Below are 20,997 nucleotides of genomic sequence, written 5' to 3' on the forward strand. Positions count from 1 at the left end.
AATTCTATGAATTGACCAATCAGTCTGTAGATGTCAGGTAAGCAGTGGGCATAATATGCTGAGAAGTTCCAAAGGCTTTTGAAACCTGGGGTTGGTCAAAATGAACAGTGGAAACTTGACTATTCCCTACCAAACTGACTGACATACTCGATTCATTTTGGATCCTTTGAAAGTCTTCTTTTCATGTCCTGGTACTAATTCTCATGTCTCTGGTCCATCCTCATTTCTCCAGAGGTCCTGCAGAAATTCATATCGGAAAGAGATGGCCATTGATGTGGCTCTGGGAATCTGTTTCCTCTCCCAGACCGGAGTAGGTATCCTGGGGAACTCTCTCCTCATCACACTCTACCTCACTTCATTTCTCCTGGGTTCCAATCCGAAGCCCACAGACCTGACCATCATCCACCTGGCCCTGGTCCACACCATGATGCTTCTTACAAGGTGGATCATCATGACATCAGGGATGTTGGGGCTGCAGCTTGTCCAGAATGATGCTGAGTGTAAGCTCTTCACTTATGTTTACCGCATCACCCGGGCCCTCTCCATCTGCACCACCTCCCTCCTGAGTGCGGTCCAGGCCATCACCATTAGTCCTAGCACCTCCTTTCTGTTCCAGCTCAAGGTTCAGATCCCAAATGCTATCCACGCAATCTTAGCCATCTTGTGGATTCCCAACTCACTGATAAGCACCAACCTTCTGTTCCAAATGGTCGCCGCTCCCAATATAACCAACACGGATACCAACTGTTATTTGGTGCCTATAAGCACACTCCTCCAGGGGCTGATTCTCACCTTCATGGCCATCCGTGACATCCTCGCCCTGGGGCTCATGAGTTGCTGCAGTGGGTACATGGTCCTGTTCCTGCACCGACACGGGCACCAGGTGCAGCATCTTCACAGCCCCAGCCAAGGCCCCGAAACCTCGCCAGAGAGACGAGCCACCCAGACCATTGTGCTGCTGGTGAGCTGCTTTGTAGTCTTCTACTGTGGAGACCTTGTCTTTTCCCTGTTTCTAGGGACATCCATGAAGAATAATGCTGCCATCTTCAATGCATCCATGTTTATGACCAGTGGATATGCCACTGTCAGCCCCTATGTGTTGCTCACCTGTGACAGAAGGGTCATTAAGTTCCTAGCTGATTTTCTGGGGAATAGGTTCCTCAAATCCTCTCAGACCACAGTGCTATCTTCCAGCCCCCTTTGATATGGAAATCCAAGTGGAGATCCTGTTTCACAAGCAATGACCTCTTGGGGGAACAATAGCACCATTAAACGAAGAATATTCCTGGACCCAATCCCTGCAGAAAATCAGGGTTTCACTGGCAGGGGCCGGGTGAGGGGTTATGGCACTGAGAATTTCTGTCCAGACATCCCTCCTCTGAAACCCTTTTTATTACCCTATTTATTTTGTTAATGAGATGTACATCACCTTGATTCTATTCATTTGCTATTGTTTTAATGAGATGTTCATCCCCTTGATTCTATTTATTGCTATTGTTTTTGTCTGTCTGTCTCCCCCGATTAGACTGTGAGCCTGTCAGAGGGCAGGGACTGTCTCTATCTGTTACCGATTTGTACATTCCAAGCGCTTAGTACAGTACCCTGCACATAGTAAGCGCTCAATAAATACTATTGAATGAATTAATTAATGGAACCTTTTCCAGTCTCATGCCCAAGATCCCTCTAGTGGCTCTAGCAATTCCCACAATGTTTTGCTGGATCTCTCTGGAACATTCATGCATCTGCCTTCCATCTCTCTTGATGTGGGCAAGCAGAGAAGCCTAGTGGAAAGAGAACGAGTCTGGGATTCAGAGGTCCTGGGTGCTAAACCCAGATCTGCCACTTATCTGTTGTGTGATCTTGGCCAAGTCATTCGCTTCACTGGAGCTCCATTCCCTCAACTGTAAAATGCGGACTCCATACCTTTTCTCCCTCCTACTTAGACTGTGAGTCCCTTGTGGCATAGAGATTGTGTCCGACTTAATTATTTTGTATCTGCACCACTGCTTAGAAGAGCTCTCTCTCCCTCCCTCCCTCCAGGCTCACATATCCTCCTGCCTTCAGGACATCTCCACCTGGATGTCCTCCCACCACCCAAAACTCAATGTGTCCAAGACTGGGGTCCTCATCTTCCCTCCCAAACCCTGCCCTCTCCCTGATTTTCCCATCACTGCGGTCAGCACTGCGGGAGGAGTGCCAGGGAGTGGGAGACATCATCATCCTCAATGATTTTTCCTGATCGCCTTAAAAACACAAAGCAGGGAAACTAAGCCCTCGGGAGCAGTAAACGGGAAAAATCAGGCTCTCCTACTTGGACCGGGAGCCCCACTTCATTCATTCAATAGTATTTATTGAGTGCTTACTCTGTGCAGAGCACTGTACTAAGCGCTTGGAATGTACAAATCGGCAACAGATAGAGATAATCCCTGCCCATTGACGGGTTTACAGTCTAATCGGGGGAGACAGACAAAAACAATAGCAATAAATAGACTCAAGGGGATGTACATCTCATTAAAACAATAGCAATAAATAGAATCAAGAGGATGTACATCTCATTAACAAAATGAATAGGGTAATAAAAATATATACAAATGAGTGGATGAGCCAGTGCTGAGGGGAAGGGAGAGGGGGAGGAGCAGAGGGAAAGGGGGGGAAAAAGGGGGCTTAGCTGCGGGAGGTGAAGGGGAGGTAGAGGGGGAGCAGAGGGGCTAGAGGGAAAAGGGGAAGTTCAGCCTGGGAAGGCCTCTTGGAAGAGGTGAGCTCTCAGTAGGGTTTTGAAGAGGGGAAGAGAATTAATTTAGTGGAGGTGAGGAGGGAGGGCATTCCAGGAAAGCGGGAGGACGTGGCCCAGAAGTCGACAGCGGGATAGGCGAGAACGGAGGACGGTGAGGAGGTGGGAGGCAGAAAAATGGAGCCTGTGGGGTGGGCAGTAGAAAGAGAGAAGGAAGGAGAAGTAGGAGGGGGCAAGGTGATGGAAAGCCTTGTAGCCTAGTGGGAAGTTTTTGTTTCGTGCGGAGGTTGATAGGCAACCACTGGAGGGTTTGAAGAAGGGGAGTGACAAGCCCAGGGCGTTTCTGCAGGAAGATGAGCTGGACAGCGGAATGAAGAATAGACCGGAGCGGGGAGAGACAGGAGGAAGGGAGATCAGAGAGAAGGCTGACACAACAATCCAGCTGGGATATTACGACAGCCTGTAACGGTAAAATAGCCATTTGGGTGGAGAGGAAAGGGCGGATCTTGGCGATATTATAAAGGTGAGACCGGCAGGTCTTGGTGACGGATTGGATGTGTGGGGTGAATGAGAGAGCCGAGTCAAAGATGACACCGAGGTTGCGGGCTTGAGAGACGGGAATGGTCGTACCATCCACAGTGATAGGGAAGTCATGAAGAGGACAGGGATTGGGAGGGAAGATAAGGAGCTCAAATCTTGGACATGTTGAGTTTTAGGTGGCGGGAAGACATCCAGGTAGAGACGTCCTGGAGGCAGGAGGAGATACAAGCCTGAAGGGAGGGGAAGAGGACAGGGGCAGAGATGTAGATTTGTGGAAAGGGACTCTATCTGTTCATCTACTCCAGGGCATAGCACAGTGCTTCACATGTAGTAAGCTCTAAACAAATACCCAAATTCATACACGGAATTTATAGCGGCTGTCCTGTTGTTTTGAGATTCCACAACCCTGCTGCTCTACCCCCCATTCCTCTGCAGAAATGCCTGAAGAGATAGACCTGCAGGAGGAGCCGAGTCCAGGACAGAACTTCACCATGAAATAACAAGGCTCAGCAGGCCTGGCTTTTTGGCATTTTAGCTAAGGAAACTCCGGGACATTTCCCCACCTCACGGGCCTAAGGCTCTTTGTCGCTGACTCAGGAGGTGGAGGTAAGCACTCAGTTTGCAATCAACAAATAGTACATCCATCTGATCGTATGCAGCGCCTTTCCTTGCTATACGATGGCAACGAACCTACAATTTGTTCCTTCCTAGTACCTCCTTGTTGTGACTTCCCCCCATCCCTGGAGCATAAAAGGTGCATTGTGCTCCTTCAGAATATATCCTCACCGCAACTTCGCAGTTCCCACCCCCTGAGCTGGAAATGTGAACTGTCCCTCTGAGTACCTCCTTGTTGCTCACCTACAACATTGACTCTACAAGAGTGAAGCTGTTTCTTGCCACTTCTGAGCATCTTCTCGGGGTGGCTTTGAAGCATGGACCTCCCCGAGACATCTCCCGGGGTTTAACAGGTATGTGACTAACATTGAGCATTTACTTTGTGCAAAGCACCGGACAGAGTACAATATAACAGAGTTGGAAGACACGTTCCCTGCCTACAGGGGATTTGAGAGGGGGAGGCAGACATTAATATGAAGAAATAAATTATGGACATGCACTTTAGTGCTGTGGGGCTGAGAGAGGGGTGAATGAAAGGGACAAATCCAAGTGTGACACAGAAGGGGATGGGAGGAGAGGAAATTTGATGTCCAAGTGGTCCAGGCGTGATACATGGCAGCATCCAATATCCTCCCTTTCCTGGACACCCAAGGCCCTGGGGAAGTCGTTGTGACCGTGGAGAAGAGGGGCAGCCTACACAAATGATTCACTTCCACACAGCTTAAAAATCAAAGACACATTTCCACCACTCTGTTCGCTTTCAATTTCATGACCTCTCCCAACCAAGAAATCTACAAATTTCCTCCTGGAAATGAAGGGCTAGAAATGGGGGAGGCAGGTCATTAGGGAAAGGGGAGAAAGCGGAGATGGGATGGTGCGAGACTGTCACTGGAGAGCGACAGGGAAGACGACTCCTCCCCCTTTCCCAGAGACTCTAACAATAACAATAATGATAATAATAATAATAATAACGGTATTTGTTAAGTACTTACTGCGTGCGAAGCACCGTTCTAAACGCTGGGGTCGATAGAAGATAATCAGGGTGTCCAACCTGGGGCAGAGTCTTAACACCCACAGAACCCACAGTCTCAATCCCCATTTTACAGATGAGGTAACTGAGTCACAGGGAAATTAAGTCACTTGCCCAAGGTCTCCAGCAGCAAGTGGGCTAGGAAATGAGGATATTTAGATTATTAGTCCTGTGGGAGACTGTCTGACGGGATTACCTTGTATCTTTCCCAATGCTTAGAACAGTGCTTGGCACATAGTAAGCACTTAACAAATACCACAAGCATTACAGAATTGAGCCCCACCTAGGACAACCTGAGAACCTTGTATTTCCCCCAGTTCTTAGAACAGTGCTGGGCATATAGTGAGCGCTTAACAATTACCATCCTTATTATAATTATAGTAAGAGGTTAACAAATTTCACTAAGAAAAAAGAGACAGTCCAGAGCAGCATCAGTTGATCCGTAGAATTCAGAGGCCAATACAGGTTCCTCTAGAAGGTGGCCACCTGTCAGTTCCCAGTTGAGGGGAATACACAAGTCTTAAACGGCCATTAGCGAGCCATTAAGCGGAGTGTTCGGAGTGAATGGGCTCTATCCAGTCCCTCGTTGAAAGCGGGTGCTTTCCCAGCCCACACACTTCGCCCCTCCAGATGCCAACCTTACTCACCGGTCCTCGATTTCTTCTACCTCTCCCTGTCCTCTTGCTCCTGACCTGACTCCATCCTGGAACTACCTCCCTCTTCATATCCGACAGATGAAAACTCTCACCACCTTCAAAACCTCACTGAAGGCTGAGCTCCTCCAAGAGGCTTTCCCTGGTGAAGTCTTCCTTTCCTCTTCTCCTACTCCTTTCTGCATCGCCCTGATACTTGCACTGGTAGCTTTTCACCCCTCCCTCAGGCCCCCATTACTTATGCCGATTGTTAACTTTGCTTTTTTCGGGCTCCTTGACAGAGAGGGGAGCACCTGGCTCTTTCTACCAAAGAGCCACACACACACCGAGCTCCTACTTCCGCTTGCTCTTTCCCCTCCCCGGCTCCAAACCGTGGTCTGGGTTGACCTCGGCGAGGTCGGAAGGGAGATCGTGGATGGAGCACTTGCCTGGAAGTCAAAAGGACCCGAGTTCTAATCCCTGCTCCTCCACATGTCTGCTGTGGGACCTTGAACAAATCACTTAATTTCTCTGGGCTTCGGTTACCTCGTGTAAAATGAGAATTAAGAATGCGAGCCCCATAAGAGACAGGGACTGTGTTCAACCTAACCTCTATCTACGCCAGCGCCTAGAATAGTGTTCTAGGGGAGGGAATGTGTCTATACATTGTTGTACTGTCCTCTCCCAAGAGTTTAGTACAGTGTTCGGCACACGGTAAGCGCTCAATAAATACGATTGAATGAATGAATGACTAATCCCAGTCCCACCACTTGCTGCCGTAGGACCTTGGGCAAGTCGTTTCACTTCGCTGTCCCTCAGTTTCCTCCTCCGTAAAATGGGGATTGAGATTCTGAGGACCGGGTGGGACTTGGATTGCGTTCAGTGTAATTAGTGTGTTTCTACCCCAGTGCTTCGTACAGTGCCTGGCACTGAGACCTCACCTCCTCCAGGAGGCCTTCCCAGACTGAGCCCTCCCTTTGCTTCTGCCTCTCCTCCCCTCCCCATTCCCCCTACTCCCTCCCTTTGCTCTACCCTCTTCCCCTCCCCACGGCACTCGTGTCTATTGGTATATTTAGAGAAGCAGCCTGGCTCAGTGGAAAGGGCACGGGCTTTGGAGTCAGAGGTCATGGGTTCGAATCCCAGCTCTGCCACTTGTCAGCTGTGTGAATGTGGGCAAGTCACTTCACTTCTCTGTGCCTCAGTTACCTCACCTGTAAAATGGGGATTAAGACTGTGAGCCCCACGTGGGACAACCTGATTCCCTTGTGTCTACCCCAGCGTTTAGAACAGTGCTCTGCACATAGTAAGCCCTTAACAAATACCAACATTATTATTATTTTTATTATATAATATTTATTACTCTATTTTATTAATGATGTATATCTGTCTATGATTCTGTTTATCTATTTTGATGAAGCAGCGTGGTTCAGTGGAAAGAACCCGGGCTACGGGGTCAGAGGTCATGGGCTCGAATCCTGACTCTGCCCCTTGTCAGCTGTGTGACCGGGGGCAAGTCACTTCACTTCTCTGTGCCTCAGTTACCTCATCTGTAAAATGGGGATTAACTGTGAGCCTCACGTGGGACAACCTGATTACCCTCTATCTACCCCAGCGCTTAGAACAGTGCTCTGCACATAGCGCTAACAAATACCAACATTATTATTATTATTGATCAATAGATTGATGTTTCATTTATTTTGATGCCTGTCTACTTGTTTTGTTTTGTTGTCTGTCTCTCCCTTCTAGACTGCGAGCCCGTTGTTGGGCAGGAATGGTCTGTATCTGTTGCCAAACTGTACATTCCCAATGCTTAGTAAAGTGCTCTGCACACCGTGAGCGATCAATAAATCAATATTCGAATGAATGGTCTTTCCCAGTTACCCACACCCTCAGCAGACAGTGTCCAGAGCTTTGGAGGTGAGAATACCAGTCCCCCCATTCCCAGTCCCCCACCAGGCACCCACACTCTAGCAGCAAGGAGGTCCGGGGGTTTGTGGGTGAGAAGACAGGCGCCCCAATTCCCGGCCTCCTGCCTGGAAACCCAGACCCAGGCAGTCAGGGTGTCCAGGCGTTCGTTGGGGAGCGGCCCGGTCCCCCATTCCCAGCCCCCTGGCGGTTTCCCCACAAAGCCTTCGGACCCACCGCCTCACAGAGGTGTGGGGGCTTTGTGGGGGAGAAGCCTGGACCCCCTATTCCCTTTCCCTGCCAGGCAGTGTGTTAGGGGGTTTTGTGGGGGAGAAGACCAGGCCCCCACTCCCATCCCCTGCCGAAGCCCCCACCCAGCGGCAAGCAGTGCGTCCGGAGGTTTTATGGGGGTGAGGACCAGCCCCTCACTCTGGGTTTCTCTATGAGGCAGCGTAAGTGGCCCAAGTGAGACTTTCTTGCACGCTTGATATTTTATACTCACTCTCTCGAGGAGCCCATCTGCGTGGCCTAGCGGCAAGAGCCTGGCCTTGGAAGTCAGAAGCCGTGGTTTCTAATCCCCGCTCCACCACTCGTCTGCTGTGTGACTTTGGGCAAGCCGCTTAACTTCTCTGTGCCTCAGTGACCCCATCACCCAAATGGGGATGAAGAGCGTGAGCCCCACGCCGGACAACCTGATTACCTTGTATCTACCCCAGCGCTTAGAACAGTGCACGTAGTAAGCGCTTAGCAAATATCAACATGATTATCCATCTATTCATTATCCCACTCCCCTCCCATCTAACCCCGATCTTCCCCCGATCCCCGCCACGCTCTCTCCAGAGGGGTCTCACCTTCTCCCACCCCACAAGACCCACTGAGAAAGGGGGACCTGTGGCTCGGTTCTTCCCGCCCACCTCCATGCTGTTTTTACCCCCTCCCACTCCTCCATCCTCCCTCCTCTTCCTTTACAGTTCATGTCATCCGACTTCAACCGCTACTGGAACTTTCATCACTCTCCAACCCCCAGGACGCTCTCCAACCCCCACGTCCGATTTTTTTTCATTTCTTTGATCGAATCTATAGAGCTCTCACTGTGTGCGCTGCTCTTGGAAAGTACAATTCAGCAATAAAGAGAGACAATCCCTGCCCACAGCGGCCTGACAGGCTAGAAGCTGTCGTGACACGTTTCTCGCCTTCCTTCTCGCCTTCCCTCTCCCTGCGTTGGTCCTCGGGGACCCCAGCATCCAGGTGGACATTCCCTATGACCTTCACACTGCCCTTTTCCTCTCGCTCCTCGACGCTGCCATCCTCCCGGTCTTCACCACCTCCCCCACGCTCGATCTGGTCCCTGAACAATCTCAGGCCTGTCCAACGCCGACATCCCACTCTCCGACCCCAACCTCCTCAACCGCCTTTCTTCCCTCCTATGTCCGTATCTCTAATTTATTTATTCATATTAATGTTTGGCTCCATCTCTAGACGGTAAGCTCTTGGTGGGCAGGGAACATGTCTGTTGGATTGACATATTGTACTCTCCGAGCCCTTAGAGAACAGTGCTCGGCACACAGTAAGCGCTCAATAAATGCGACTGACTGAATCCCACACACCCCTCCCCGAAAATCTGCTCTGTTCCCCCACAGAAAACTCTGATCTCCTGACCCCCTCCCTTATCCTGGGCCATAATTTTCTGCTTTTTTTTAAAAAAAAATCGTGGTTGTAAGTGCTTACTATGTAGCAGACACCATTCTAAGTCCTGTCGTAGATAAAATCAATCATATCTATTGAACGCTTATTGTGTTCAGAGCACTGTATTATGTGCTTGATAGAGAACAATATAATGGCGTTGACAGACACAAGTTTACAGTCTAGGGGGAGATGGACGTTAATATAAATTATGGATATGGACAGTAAGTGTTTGGGGGCTAGGTGTGGGGCTGAACCTTTCTCCTCCAGTCATCGGCGCCACATCGACTCGAGACCTCTGCTTCCTTAGAGCCGCGGTATTAGTCCTCGACCACCTGCCCCTGAGCCCTGCAACCCGGACCTCTGCACCCCCGCTCAAGGACTCCTCCACTAAGCATCTCCCCCCGCCGCCCCCGCAGACCCCCCAGCCATCAGCTCCCACTGTGCTCGTCCGCTCCGCCCTGGGAACATTGTGCTCCCTTGCTCGTGCCCGGGGACATTGTGCTCCCTTGCTCGTGCCCGGGGACATTGTGCTCCCTTGCTCGTGCCCGGGGACATTGTGCTCCCTTGCTCGGGCCTGGGGACATTGTGCTCCCCTGCTCCTCCCACCCTGGGCCTAGGGACATTGTGCTACCCAACCGTCCTTCCCCTACTCCGCCCGAAGCGGCCATTTTGGGAAGCCCTCACTCACTCTTCCCCCGTGACGTGATTGATTTCCCCCACCCGGGCCAACAATGTCCTTGTTCTCACTGTGTTACCTTACCCTAGCCACCAACTACGCCCGCAACTCACATCGGACATCCTCAGGGCTCCCGCCACCGCCTCGGAGACATTTGGACCATGAGCCCCAGGACTCTCCTTGTCTCTAGCCTTTTGACCTTGATTTTGATCAGGTCGACCCTTAGTCAAGTCAACCCCCGAGCCTGGTCATCACCCGCTTATCAATAATATTTTATCGTATCTTGTTACTATACTACCATTTTCGCATGTTATCGTTAATTGTTCTCAGTGCTATCACCTACCTCTCTGGCCTCCCCATGTCCTTCCACTCGCCTCATCTGCCCCTCCCAATCTTCTCCTTCCCCTTCCGCGCTCCCGCCCAGCTCTTTCCCGCTCTCTCCTCTCCCTCCTCCCCGCCTCCTCCACCCCGCCCTAGAACCCCACTTTACAAGCGCCAACCCTCCCCCCTTCCCCCTATGCTCCTCCACAACCAACCCCCTCCTCCCACGCTCTCCCTTTCCCTCTTCCCCACCCACGCCCCATCGCAGTCCTCCTGTCCCACCACCACCCCTCCTCCCCCACTCCCCGTCCAGGGCCCCGATAGCTCGTTCCCATCCAAACCCTCCCCTCCCCACGCTCTCCCCCCTCTCCCCGCCTTGCACTCACAGGTACTTTCAAGTGTGGCCTCTGGAACTCCCGCTTCATTACAGGTAAACTACCTTTCATCCATGACCTTTTCCTTTCCCGCTCTCTCCTCCTTCTCGCCCTTACGGAAACCTGGCTCACTCCTGGAGACACGGTCGCCTCCGCTGCTCTCTCCAGCGGAGGCCTCTCCTTCTCCTACTCCCCCAGACTCACCGGAAAGCGAAGAGGCGTCGGCTTCCTTCTCTTACCCCCTTGCCGCTACCACACTATCCCTCCTCCCCCATCGCTCTCCTTCCCCTCCTTTGAAGCCCATATCATTCACCTCTACCACCCCTTCCAGATACTTGTAGCCGTCATCTACCGCCCTCCTGGTCCCACCACCGACTTCTTCAACCACCTAGACCCCTTTCTCATTTTCCTTCTCTCCTTCTCTCTGCCCACTCTGATCGTCGGAGACTTCAACATCCACATGGATGTACGCGGTGACTCCTCTGCCGCCCACCTGCTATCGCTTCTCGACTCTGCCAACCTCCCGCTCCACCATGCCTCGCCCACTCACTGACTCGGTCACACCCTCCATCTCGTCATCTCCTACTGCTGCACTATCTCCTCCCTCACCACCTCCGGAATCTCCCTCTCAGACCAAAACCTTCTGACCTGCCTCCTCTCTCACACTCTCTCCCCCTGCAAATCTGTACTACTCCCCACACAGACCTCCGCTCTCTTAATCCCATCCATCTCTCCAAAAGCCTCTCTCCCCACCTTGGCCCCCGTCGTCTCTTCCCACTCTCGATAATCAGGTCATCGCGCTCAACTCCACCCTCTCTACTCATCTCAACACTCTCGCCCCCCGCTACCTCCGCTGCTCTCGCTCCACTAACCCACAGCCCTGGGTCACTGCCTCGGTCCACCTCCTACGCGCCTATGCTCGAGCTGCTGAGCGCTGCTGGCGAAGGTCCAAGCAACAAACCGACCTTATCATTTCAACTTTATCCTTTCCTGCCTTACCTCTGCCCTCTCCTCCTCCAGGCACAACTTCTTTTCTTCCCTCATCGACACCCATGCCCATCACCCCTGCCAATTGTTCCGGACCTTTAATTCTCTTCTCAGGCCACCTGTTCCTCCCCCTCCCCCATCCCTCACCCCCACGATCTGGCAACCTACTTCATCACGAAAATTAACAGAATCAGGTCTGAGCTCCCCAGTCACGCCTCCCCCTTCTGCCTCCCCCCCGCCCAACCCTTTCCCCTACTTTCCCATCTTTCCCTGCAGTATCCTCAGAGGAGATCTCCTCCCTCCTCGCAAGTGCTTAGAACAGTGCTCTGCACATAGTAAGCGCTTAACAAAAACCAACATTATTATTATTAAGTGCCACCCCCTCCACCTGTGCCTCGGACCCCATTCCCGCTCATCTTGTAAAAACCATCGCCCCTTCCCTCCTCCCCTCCTTAACTTCTATTTTTAACCGCTCACTCTCCAATGGCTTTTTCCCCTCTGCCTTCAAACATGCCCATGTCTCCCCCATCCTAAAAACACCCTCTCTCGATCCCACTTCCCCTTCCAGATATCGCCCTATCTCCCTACTACCCTTATTTCCAAGCTCCTAGAACGAGTCATCTACACTCACTGCTTACAATTCCTTAACTCTCATTCTCTCCTGGACCCCCTGCAATCTGGCTTCTGTCCCCTCCACTCTACCGAGATTGCTCCCTCTAAGGTCACTCATGACCACCTTTTGGCCAAATCCAATGGCTCCAACTCCATCCTAATCCTCCTTGACCTCTCAGCTGCCTTTGACACTGTCGACCATCCCCTTCTCCTCCACACCTTGTCTCACCTTGGCTTCTCGGACTCTGTCCTCTCCTGGTTCTCCTCTTATCTCTCTGGCCGTTCATTCTCGGTCTCCTTCACAGGCTCCTCCCCACCACCCCGTCCTCTAACTGTAGGATTTCCTCAAGGGTCAGTTCTAGGCACCCTTCTGTTCTCCATCTACACTCACTCCCTTGGTGAACTCATTCGCCCCACGGCTTCAACTATCATCTCTATGCAGATGACACACAAATCTACATCTCTGCCCCGTCCTCTCCCCCTCCCTTCAGGCTCGTATCTCCTCCTGCCTCCAGGACGTCTCTACCTGGATGTCTGCCCGCCACCTAAAACTCAACATGACCAAAACTGAGCTTCTTATCTTCCCTCCCAAGCCCTATCCTTTCCCTGACTTCCCTATCACCGTGGATGGTACGACCATTCTTTCCCGTCTCTCAGGCCCCGCAACCTCGGTGTCATCTTTGACTCGGCTCTCTCGTTCACCCCACACATCCGATCCGTTACCGAAACCTGCCGGTCTCACCTTTATAATATCGCCAAGATCCTCACTTTCCTCTCCACCCAAACGGCTATCTTACTGCTACAGGCACTCGTAATATCCCGGCTAGATCACTGTGCCAGCCTGCTCTCTGATCTCCCTTAAAATAATAATAATACTGTTGGTATTTGTTAAGCGCTTACTATGTGCCTAGCACTGTTCTAAGCGGTGGGGTAGACCCAGGGGAATAAGGTTGTCCCACGTGGGGCTCACAGTCTTAATCCCCATTTTACAGATGAGGTAACTGAGAGACCGAGAAGTTAAGTGACTTGCCCAAAGTCACACAGCTGATAAGTGGCTGAGCGGGGATTTGAACCCATGAACTCTGACTCCAAAGCCCGTGCTCTTTCCACTGAGCCACGTGGATTCCCTTCCTCCTCTCTCTCCCCATTCCAGTTTATTCTTCACTCCGCTGCCCGGCTCACCTTCCTGCAGAAGCGCTCTGGGCCTGACACTCCCCTTCTTAAAAACCTCCAGTGGTTGCCTATCAACCTCCTCATTAAACAAACACTTCTCACTCTAGGCTTCAAGGCTTTCCATCACCTTGTCCCTTCCTACCTCTCCTCCCTTCTCTCTTTCTACTGCCCACCCCGTACACTCCGCTCCTCTGCCGCCCACCTCCTCACCATCCCCCGTTCTTACCTATCCCGCCTTCAACCCCTGGGCCACGTCCTTCCGCGGTCCTGGAATGCCTCCCTCCTCACCTCCGCCAAACTAATTCTCTTGCCCTCTTCACAACCCTACTTAGGGCTCATCTCCTCCAAGAGGCCTTCCCAGACTGAGCTCCCCTTTTCCCTCTGCTCCCTCTACCCCCCTTCACCTCTACCCAGCTAACCCTCTTCTCCCCTTTCCCTCTGCTCCTCCCCCTCTCCCATCCCATCCCAACTCCTCAGCACTGTACTCATCCGCTCAACTGTATATGTCTTCATTACCCTATTTATTTTGTTAATCAGATGTACATCATCTTCATTCTATTTATTTGCTATTGTTTTAATGAGATGTTCTTCCCCTTGACTCTATTTATTGCCATTGTTCTTGTCCTTCTGTCTCCCCCGATTAGCCTGTAAGCCCGTCAAAGGGCAGGGGCTGTCTCTATCTGTTACTGATTTGTACATTCCAAGCGCTTAGTACAGTGCTCTGCACATGGTAAGCGCTCAGTGAATACTATGGAATGAATGAATGGAATAGGTGCAAGGTAATCAGATGGGACAGAGTCCAAGTCCCACGTGGGCCTCACGGTCTCAAACTCCATTTTAAACATGACATAACTGAGGCAAAGAAAATTGAAGTGGCTTTCCAAGGGTCACACAGCCAACAAGTGGTGGTGCTTGGACTACAACTCAGGTCCTCAGACTCCCAAGCCTGCACTTCTTCCACTTGGCCACACTTCTTCTATCCTTATGGTCCCTCCCTAGGTTGGGGAAATCACCATACTGTTCACAGGCATGGGATCATTCTGTGCCTTCAGCGGCTCTGGGTACAATGTCCCCTATTTTTCTGAGGATGCCACCAGACAGGTTCCAGGAGCTCATCCCCCCACTTAAGCTGAGGTCTTGTAGAGGCCGCAGAACCTCTTCGCTATGCCTTTCAATTGCCCTTTCTCTCCTTTGTCTTTTCCTGTAACTGTGGTGACCTCAGTTCCACGGCTGTGGTCAACTGACTCATGAATGCCTGATTGGTCTCCTTAACCTCCTGGAGGCTCTATCCTATTCCATTAAGGCTGTGATGTCAGTCACATTTACTGAGCATTTACTGTGTGCAGAACACTATACTAAGCACTTGGGAGACAACAATAGAACACTATGCCAGACACATTCCCGGCCCACAGTGAGCTTAGAGTCCAAGAGCCAGAGACAGACATCAATATAAATGAATACATTACATATACGTACTTGAGTCCTGTGGCGCTTGCAGGGCAGATGAATGAAGGAAGCAATTCAGGGCATGGAGAAGGGAGAGGAAGAAGAGGAAAGGAGGACTTAGCCAGGGAAGGCCTCTTGGAAGAGATGTGCCTTCAACAAGGCATTGAAGGGGGGCAGAGTAATTGTCTGTTGGATTTTAGGATGGAAGGGGTTCCAGGCCAGAGAAAGATTGTGAGGAAGAGGTCTGTGGCAAGATAGACGAGACTGCGGTACAATGAGAAAGTTAGCATTAGAGGAGGGAAGTGTTTGGGCTGTGCTGTACCAGAAGGATAGCAAAGACCAGTAGGAGGGAGCAAAATGACTGAGTTCTTCATAGCCAATGGTGAGGAGTTTCTGCTTGGTGAGGAGGAGTGGGGAAACGTCCTGAACATTTCCGTAGAAAAATGATCTGGTCAGTAAAGTATGGACTGGAGAGGGGAGAGGAGACAAGAGTCTGGGATGTCAGCAAAGAGACTGATACAATAATCAAGGCAGGATAGGATAAGTGGTTGTATTAACATGGTAGCAGTTTGGCTGGAGAGGAAAGGGCAGGTTTTAGCAGTGTCGTGAAGGTGGAACTGACAGAACATTGTGGTGGATTGAATATGTGGTTTAAATGAGAGGGAAGAGTCAAGGATAAGGTCCAGGTTACGGACTTGTGAGACAGGAATGGTGGTGGTGCTGTCTATGGTGATGGGAAAGTCAGGCGGAGGACAGGGTTTAGGTGGGAAGATGAGGTGGTCTGTTTTGGGCTTGTTGAGGGTGAGGATAACCAAGTAGAGATATCTTGAAGGCTGGTAGAGACATGTGACTGGAGAGGGAGAGAGATGGTAGCCGGAGATGTAGATTTGAATATCATCAGCTTTGAGTTGGTAGTTGAAGCCATGGGAGCAAATGAGTTCTCCAAGGGAATGGGTGGAGAAGGAGGATAGAAGGGGACCCAGAATTGAACGCTCAAGGAAACGCACAGTCAAGGGGTGGGAAGGAGAGGAGAAGCCCGTATAAGAGACTGAGAATGAGCAGTCAGGAAGACAGGGGAGAACTAGGTTCATGCGCATGGCCTACTTGTCTTCCAAGAGGACCCTTATCTCTTCCATTAATGTTTGAAATAGAATGGCCCCTTTTTGTCCTTGCTGACCTAATTCCCTGGAAAGCAAACCTCCTCTATTCAGTGAGTAAATGCCGCCGACGAGGCACCCGATGACCTCTGTCGGCCCCCCTTTCACAGTCCCATTACAACCTGGATTGACATCTTGTCTGGCCTTCTGGGGTGCCTTGAGTTCGTCAAGGGCCCACACCAATTCGGAATTCCACTGAAGACCGACGCCTGCAGGGCTGGTGGTCAGCCTGTAGTCTTGCTCAACCTCACCAGGTGTTCAGTTCAGGACCTGGGTCTTACCTTTCAGGACCGTGCTCAGAGAGCCATGATTATGCCCAAATCTCCAGTGGACCCTCCCACAGAACAGGAAGAGGAGTCTGTGGTTCCAGCAAGCAGGACTTTATTGCCTAATGGAGTAGCCCAGCAGGCTGCCTGTTCCAGGACAGAGTTCAGCACTATACCCCATCAATTCTCCCTGGCATCAGGTGACTCCATCAAGGTATCAGCCTTATCTGGATTTGGCTAGTTGTGTCTCCTCAATCTCTCTTCCTAGGTTACTTCTCCCTTGTCTCTCATCTGGTCTCTCTTGTCTCTTCTCCAGTCCTTCCAGCTCACAGTATGCACTCAATGAATATGACCGAATGATTACATGATTGGGTGGGTTCCTTTCCACAGTGATTTGGTCTTCAGGTAAGCAGAAGAAGTATGCTATAATATCCACAAGAATGCTTTCACTGTCAACATTTCACTCTCATTAGCATTATTCATTGAATGTTTATCATGTGCAAAATAGCACGCTAAATGTTGGGGGGAAAAGACATGAACAATATAAATATAGAGGCAGGGCAGCCTCCGGTAATCATGGATGAGTCAAGCTGTGCTCACTGGATAACTACTCCCCAACTGGAACAGGGGCCTGTGCGAGCCATGGTTGAGAGTTGGGAGTAAACGCTCTCCAAGATGTTGGTTCCCAGAGATCACATTGATCACTGTGGGGTTTTGGCTCAAAATACCCCTGGCCCATGGCTGCAGCTGCCATACAGCACTGCTCTTCAAATTAATCTTTTGGTTTCCAAATGACCTGTCAGTTGATTATTTTGTCCACATTGGAGGCTACGTTATTAGACTGAGGATATACCAGAAACTAAGGAAGAAGAAGGAAACTACATTCCATGACAAATTCCTTAAATTTGGTCTTATTATCTGACTCAGGGTCCATCTTAAACTTACTCAGTACATTGTGTCTCGAAAACTAGCAAAGTGAATCGCACTTTTATCTTTGTGTGATCACTCTCATCTCCTCAGCTCTTCGCTGGATGGAAATGGCCCTAGAGTCACTTTAGGAGGAGTCGGACCTCCAGTTATGTCAGCTGCATCCCAAGGCCCTCCGCTGTTTCTCTTCCAGGAACAGGACAGAATTTGAATGTCATATAAGCCCCCGAACTGCAGTGAGATCGTAAAGAATCCTGTCAGTCACCCTCCCGTCTCTTCACCCTCCTCCCTTGGTGTCCTAGGCAAATTTGTCCCTCGAACAGTCAGCAGTTTACCGACGCTCTAACTCAGCTACACGGACAGGTTAGAATGCTACTGGGTTTTTAACACTTGAATCCACATGATCTCTAACAAATGAGTGGGTTAATGTGAAATGATTCCTCTATAAAATGCCTTGACATTTACTTTCATACATATTCTCTTTCCCAGGACCCTACTTTCCTGTAGTATCGTGCTTTCTGATCCTTGCCATTCAGCCTCTCCAGGAATCCAGGGTGGACCTGCAAATTTCCAGATTTCCTGAGGTCCGGAAAAAGCCCAGGGATGGGAGCCTCACTCCTCAGGGTTCCTAATCTCCAGACCCCAATTTGGAAAAGCATTCACCTATCACCTTTCCCCTCAAGATTCCTCAGTCCTTTCTCTAACTGTAAATAGGTGAAAGGGTTGCGATAGAGTTTAGGCCCATAGAAAACTACTGTCTGCTGGGACCAAGACAACATCACGTGTGTTAATCAGTCAGTCAATTAATGATATTGGTTGAGCACATACTGTGTGCAGAGCACTCTTATAAATGCTTGTTAAGGGTCATTGTGTCCTACTCATGTGCTGGAATTCTTTCAATTGACCGTTCAGTCTAGAGGTGTCAGGTAAGCGGTGGCATAATATGCTGGGAAATTCAAAAGTGTTTGAAACCTGGATTGATCAAAATGGATTGTGGAAACTTGACCATTCCCTACCAATGTGACTGACATACTTCATTTTGGATCCTTTGCAAATTTTCTTTTCATCTCCAGGCACTAATTCGCATGTCCCTGGTCCATCCTGATTTCTCCAGTGGCCTGTAGAAATTTGTTTCTGAAGCGATGACTGTTGATGTGGCTCAGGGAGTCAGTTTCCTCTCCCAGACAGGAGTAGGTATCCTGGGGAGCTCTCTCCTCATCACACTCTACCTTACTTCATTCCTCCTGGGTTCCAAAGTGAAGCACAAAGACCTGACCATCATCCACCTGGCCCTGGTTGACACCGTGATGCTTCTTACAAGGTGGATCGTCATGGCAACAGGGATGTTGGGACTGCACCTTGTCCAGAATGATGCTGAGTGTAAGCTCTTCACCTATGTCTACCCCATCACACGGGCCCTCTCCATTGAGACCACCTCCCTCCTGAGTGTGGTCCAGGCCATCACCATCAGTCCTAGTACTTCCTATCTGCTCCAGCTCAAGGTTCAGATCCCAAATACCATCCAACCGGTCTTAGCCATCTTGTGGATTCCCAACTCGCTGATAAGCACCAATCTTCTGTTCCAAATTTTCGCCTCTTCCAATGCAACCACAACGAATACCAACTGTTATTTGGTGCCTATAAACACACTCCTCCAGGGGCTGATTCTCACCTTCATGGCTCTTCGCGACACCCTCTTCCTGGGGCTCATGAGCTGCTGCAGCGGGTACATGGTCCTCCTGCACCGACACGGGCACCAGGTCCAGCATCTTCACAGCCCCAGCAAAAGCCCCGAAATCTCGCCAGAGAGATGAGCCACCCAGACCATTATGCTGCTGGTGAGCTGCACTGTAGTCTTCTACTGTGGAGACCTTGTCTTTTCCCTGTGTCTAGGGACATCCCTTAAGAGGAATGCTGCCCTCCTGAATGCAGCTATGTTTGTGGCCAGTGGATATGCCCCTCTCAGCCCCTTTGTGTTGCTCACCTGTGACAGAAGAGTCATTAAGTTCCTAGCTGATTTTCTGGGGAATAGAACCCTCAAATCCTCGCAGACCACAGTGCTATCTGCCAGCCCTCTTTGATATTGAAATCCAAGTGGAGTCAAGCACTGAACTCTTCCTAGATCTCATCTATCTCTCTGCCAATCTCTATATCGTGTCCTGACACTGGCCTGGAAAGCCCTCCCTTTTTGATCTGACAGATAGTTACTCTCTCCATCTTCAAAGCTTTATTAAACACCCATCTCCTCCAAGAGACCTTCCCTGTCTAAACCCTCCTTTCTTCTTCTCCCACTGCCTTCTGCATCACCCATTGAATTTAGATTTCTTTTTTTTCACCCCTCCCTCAAGACTCGGCACTTATGTACATACCTGCAATTTATATATTTATATTAGTGACTGTCGTTTTCCTCCTGTACACTGTAAGCTCATCGTGGGAAGGGAACGTGTTGACCAACTCTGTTGTTTCATACTCTCCAAAGAGTTTACTACAGTGCTCTGCACATAAGAAGCTCTCAATCAATTCAAACGATTGATTGTTTCACTGATTTTGAATTCAGTCTGGATTACTGCAGAACAACCAGACACCAAAGATAATAATTCAAATGGAAAAAAACTGTAGCATTTGTTAAGTGCTTACTATGGAGGAGGTGGAGAGAATAGGGGGATTGAAGAGAAGCAATTGCAGCAACTTGCGGGTTCCTCGTAGCAATATCAGTTCCACATGGAGGCCGCATGTCACCAGGAGGAGGTGGGGGAAGGAGGATGCTGGGCAGCATGGTGACTTGGCATGGCCTATGTGGTGGAAGTGCCTCAATGCTAACCTCTTCAGTGGAACTCAAGACCAAAGAAGACAAGTAAAAGGAGCTGCCAATACGGGACCCAGCAGAACCTGACTGGGGGTGTAGCACTCAATATCGCCCAATACTATGTTAAATACTGAGGTAAATGCAAGATAATCACATCTGACAAAGTCTCTGTCCCATATAGCGATCCCAGTCTAAGGGATAGAGAGAATAGGAAGCTCACCCCCATTTTATGGTCCTGTTCCCCATTAAATCAAATAGGTGGTAGCATTTCAACCAAGAATTTAATAGGCTTAGGTGTCTGCCGGTATGTCCAGAGTAATTCTTGAATTTTTGTACTTCCCCTGCTACCTTCATGGTGTTTAACCTAGTGAGAGAGAGAATAAATAAGGCAAAGACATGTGCCTGGAACAGCGAGGGGCAGATGGACAGGCAGTAGACACCAAAAAATGCTCTCTAGACTGTGAGCTTCCCGAGGGACAGCGAATGTGTCTTCTAACCTTATTTTACTGGATTCGCCCAAGCTCTCAGGACACGCCATGCCATGTCTTTGCTGGGCAAGACAAGTTAAATGAAGAAAATTCAGGAAAGATGGAATCTCAACTGACTGTTATACAGAGGAGACAAAATTAGGTCCTCACAGACCCAATTCATGATGACTGTGGGGAGAGGCCAGCCTAGTGATCTTGGAGTGTTGGAATGAACTCAGCGTGTCTAAGACTGAGGTCCTTCTCTTCCCTCCCCAAACCCTGTCCTCTCCCTGACTTTCCCATCTCTCTGGATGGCACTGTCATCCTCCCTGTATCACGAGCCCGCAACTTCGGTCTCATCCTTGACTCTGCTCTCTCATTCAACCCACCCAACCAATCTGTCACCACAATCTGCCTGTCTCACCTTCACAACATTGCCAAATCTGCCCTTTCTTCTTCATCCAAACCTCTACCTTGCTGGTACAATCTCTCATCGTACCTGAAGTGGATTGCTTCATCACCATCCTTTTTGATCTCCCATCCTCCTGTTTCTCCCTGCACCAGTCTATACTTCACTCCGCTGCCCGGATTGTCTTTCTACATAAACGCTTGGGCGTGTCACTACCCTCCTCAAAACCTCCAGTGG

General features: G+C 50.2%; 1 protein-coding gene and 1 pseudogene across 1 annotated transcript; both read left to right on the plus strand.

Annotated features, from left to right (window-relative positions):
• Positions 1 to 262: 262 nt before the first annotated feature.
• Positions 263 to 1,204, plus strand: ORNANAV1R3138 (vomeronasal 1 receptor ornAnaV1R3138). The gene has a single exon (NM_001253530.2). It carries the CDS (start codon positions 263 to 265, stop codon positions 1,202 to 1,204), a length of 942 nt encoding a protein of 313 aa, NP_001240459.2.
• A 17,016-nt stretch (positions 1,205 to 18,220) lies between these two features.
• LOC114813731 lies at positions 18,221 to 19,159 on the plus strand (annotated as a pseudogene).
• The last annotated feature ends 1,838 nt before the right edge of the window (positions 19,160 to 20,997 follow it).

This window comes from Ornithorhynchus anatinus, chromosome 8 (genome assembly GCF_004115215.2).
Source record: "Ornithorhynchus anatinus isolate Pmale09 chromosome 8, mOrnAna1.pri.v4, whole genome shotgun sequence".
Lineage (NCBI taxonomy): Eukaryota > Metazoa > Chordata > Mammalia > Monotremata > Ornithorhynchidae > Ornithorhynchus > Ornithorhynchus anatinus.

What these genes read in the sequence shown, in the direction of transcription:
- ORNANAV1R3138 (NM_001253530.2), top strand. Translation starts at nt 263, where the DNA reads ATGGCCATTGATGTGGCTCTGGGAATCTGTTTCCTCTCCCAGACCGGA.